Source organism: Strongyloides ratti, scaffold srae_chrx_scaffold0000006 (genome assembly GCF_001040885.1).
Source record: "Strongyloides ratti genome assembly S_ratti_ED321, scaffold srae_chrx_scaffold0000006".
Classification (NCBI taxonomy): Eukaryota; Metazoa; Nematoda; class Chromadorea; order Rhabditida; family Strongyloididae; genus Strongyloides; species Strongyloides ratti.
Window position 1 is genome coordinate 301,459 of NW_020171514.1, and position 1,668 is coordinate 303,126.

The 1,668-nt window shown below is 20.9% G+C and overlaps 1 protein-coding gene across 1 annotated transcript in view; it reads right to left on the bottom strand.

Moving 5' to 3' along the window:
* Positions 1-604: 604 nt before the first annotated feature.
* The window catches only part of SRAE_X000240400 (Protein-tyrosine phosphatase,receptor/non-receptor type domain and Protein-tyrosine/Dual specificity phosphatase domain and Protein-tyrosine phosphatase, catalytic domain-containing protein), a gene marked incomplete at both ends in the record, with an annotated part of 4,504 nt that continues 3,440 nt past the window's right edge, over positions 605-1,668 (bottom strand). Inside the window, 4 exons of the mRNA XM_024645615.1 lie at positions 605-966; positions 1,014-1,308; positions 1,358-1,610; positions 1,661-1,668. The exon at positions 1,661-1,668 is cut by the window's right edge and continues 494 nt beyond it. Of these exons, the coding sequence (XP_024499880.1) occupies positions 605-966; positions 1,014-1,308; positions 1,358-1,610; positions 1,661-1,668 (918 nt within the window). The remainder of the gene's footprint in view (positions 967-1,013; positions 1,309-1,357; positions 1,611-1,660) is intronic.

Consider the following 1,668-nt stretch of genomic DNA (forward strand, 5'->3'; position numbering starts at 1 on the left):
ATAGAAAAAATGTTATCTTTTAATTTAAATAATGATAATATTTTTTGTTAATTACAATATTATATAATAAAGTGTTATATATTAGAAATAGTTTTACAAGAGAAATCTTTGATTTAAGTAATAAGATAACTTCTAGTTGTAATGATTTTGGAGTTGAACGTAATTTGATGCAATCTAGAATAATATTAAGTGTAAGGCATTATAACTGATGGACTTTTTATATCTATTTTTTAAAGTATAATAATTTCTAATTAATTGATATAAAAATTATTTTTAATAATTATTAATAATAAAAAATAACTAGAAAAAAAGTGTGATTTATTTTTGTATGTACTATATCTATTATGATATTATGTAAATATAATAATTAAAAATATTTTATATTGAAAAGAAATGTGATAATATTGTAATGATAAAAAAATAAAACTATTTAATTTTATATCATATTTTTGGTCATTTTTTTTTATAAAAATATTTATTTTAAATAAAGAAATTGTTTTTTTTTTTTAAAAGTTATTAAAAAGTTTATTATTATATATTCGCATGACAAAACAAATAATTATATTTATATTATATATAAAAAGAGGTAGTAGAAAAATAAATTTTAGCAATAACTTAATTTTTCTCCATCAAAGACAATTTGTGCCAATTCCATAAATTGGTTATATAATTTTCGATCAACAAATTTAATTTCATCTTTAAAATGTTGATAAAGAATACAAAGAGCAAGGAAAAATTGACTTATTGTTTGGACTCCTTTATAACGATGTTGCCTTATAAAGTCCAAACTTTTGAAGGGATCAAAAGGGTTTTCCTTGTCAATTGTATCGATCATATGTATTATCATAGCAAGTGTGCCAGATCTTCCAACACCTGAACTACACTGTATTACCAAATAGTCATTTTTACATAATTTAACAGTTCTTTTGTATAATCCATATAATGTTTTTCTATCAACAGGTATATCTAAAAAAAATATAAATAATAAAAAATAATTAAATGATAAAGCTTACTTTTATTAGGCCAATCCATATATTGAATTAATTTCAATAGTAATGTTTTTTTTGTGGCTATATGTTGGAGTTCACAATCATGTTCATAGAAGCAACTATTTTTATCAATAATACTAGTTCTATTTATAAGAATATAATTAGGTGATTGGACAAATTTATTAATATCAGGATATGATTTGAAATGACATTTATCTAAAACATCAATTTCTTCTTTACTTACAAGTAAAATAACAACTTTAACACGATATCTATAAAACATATCAAATGTATCATCAACAGTTTCTCTTACAGGTGCCTAGAAAAAAAAGAAATAAATAAAAGTTTAAAAATAAATATAAGCATACCTGACACATGATAATTTTTCTTTCTTTACCATTACCATATTTGTAGATCATTTCATTAGCATTAATAAATCTATCAATATGCTTACATTCTTTTCCACCAATATTTATTGAATGCTTATCATAACATGGTAGTTCTGGATGGCGTATTTTGGTTTTGTTAGGAGTTTGAAGTATAGCATAAAAACGAGAACATTTTTTGGTAATATATTTTTTATCAATTTTTTTTGTTATGATAAATTTATCATAAAGATATCTTAATTTTCCACGATCAATCATATTAACAAATCTGATAAAATATTTAACTTTTTCAT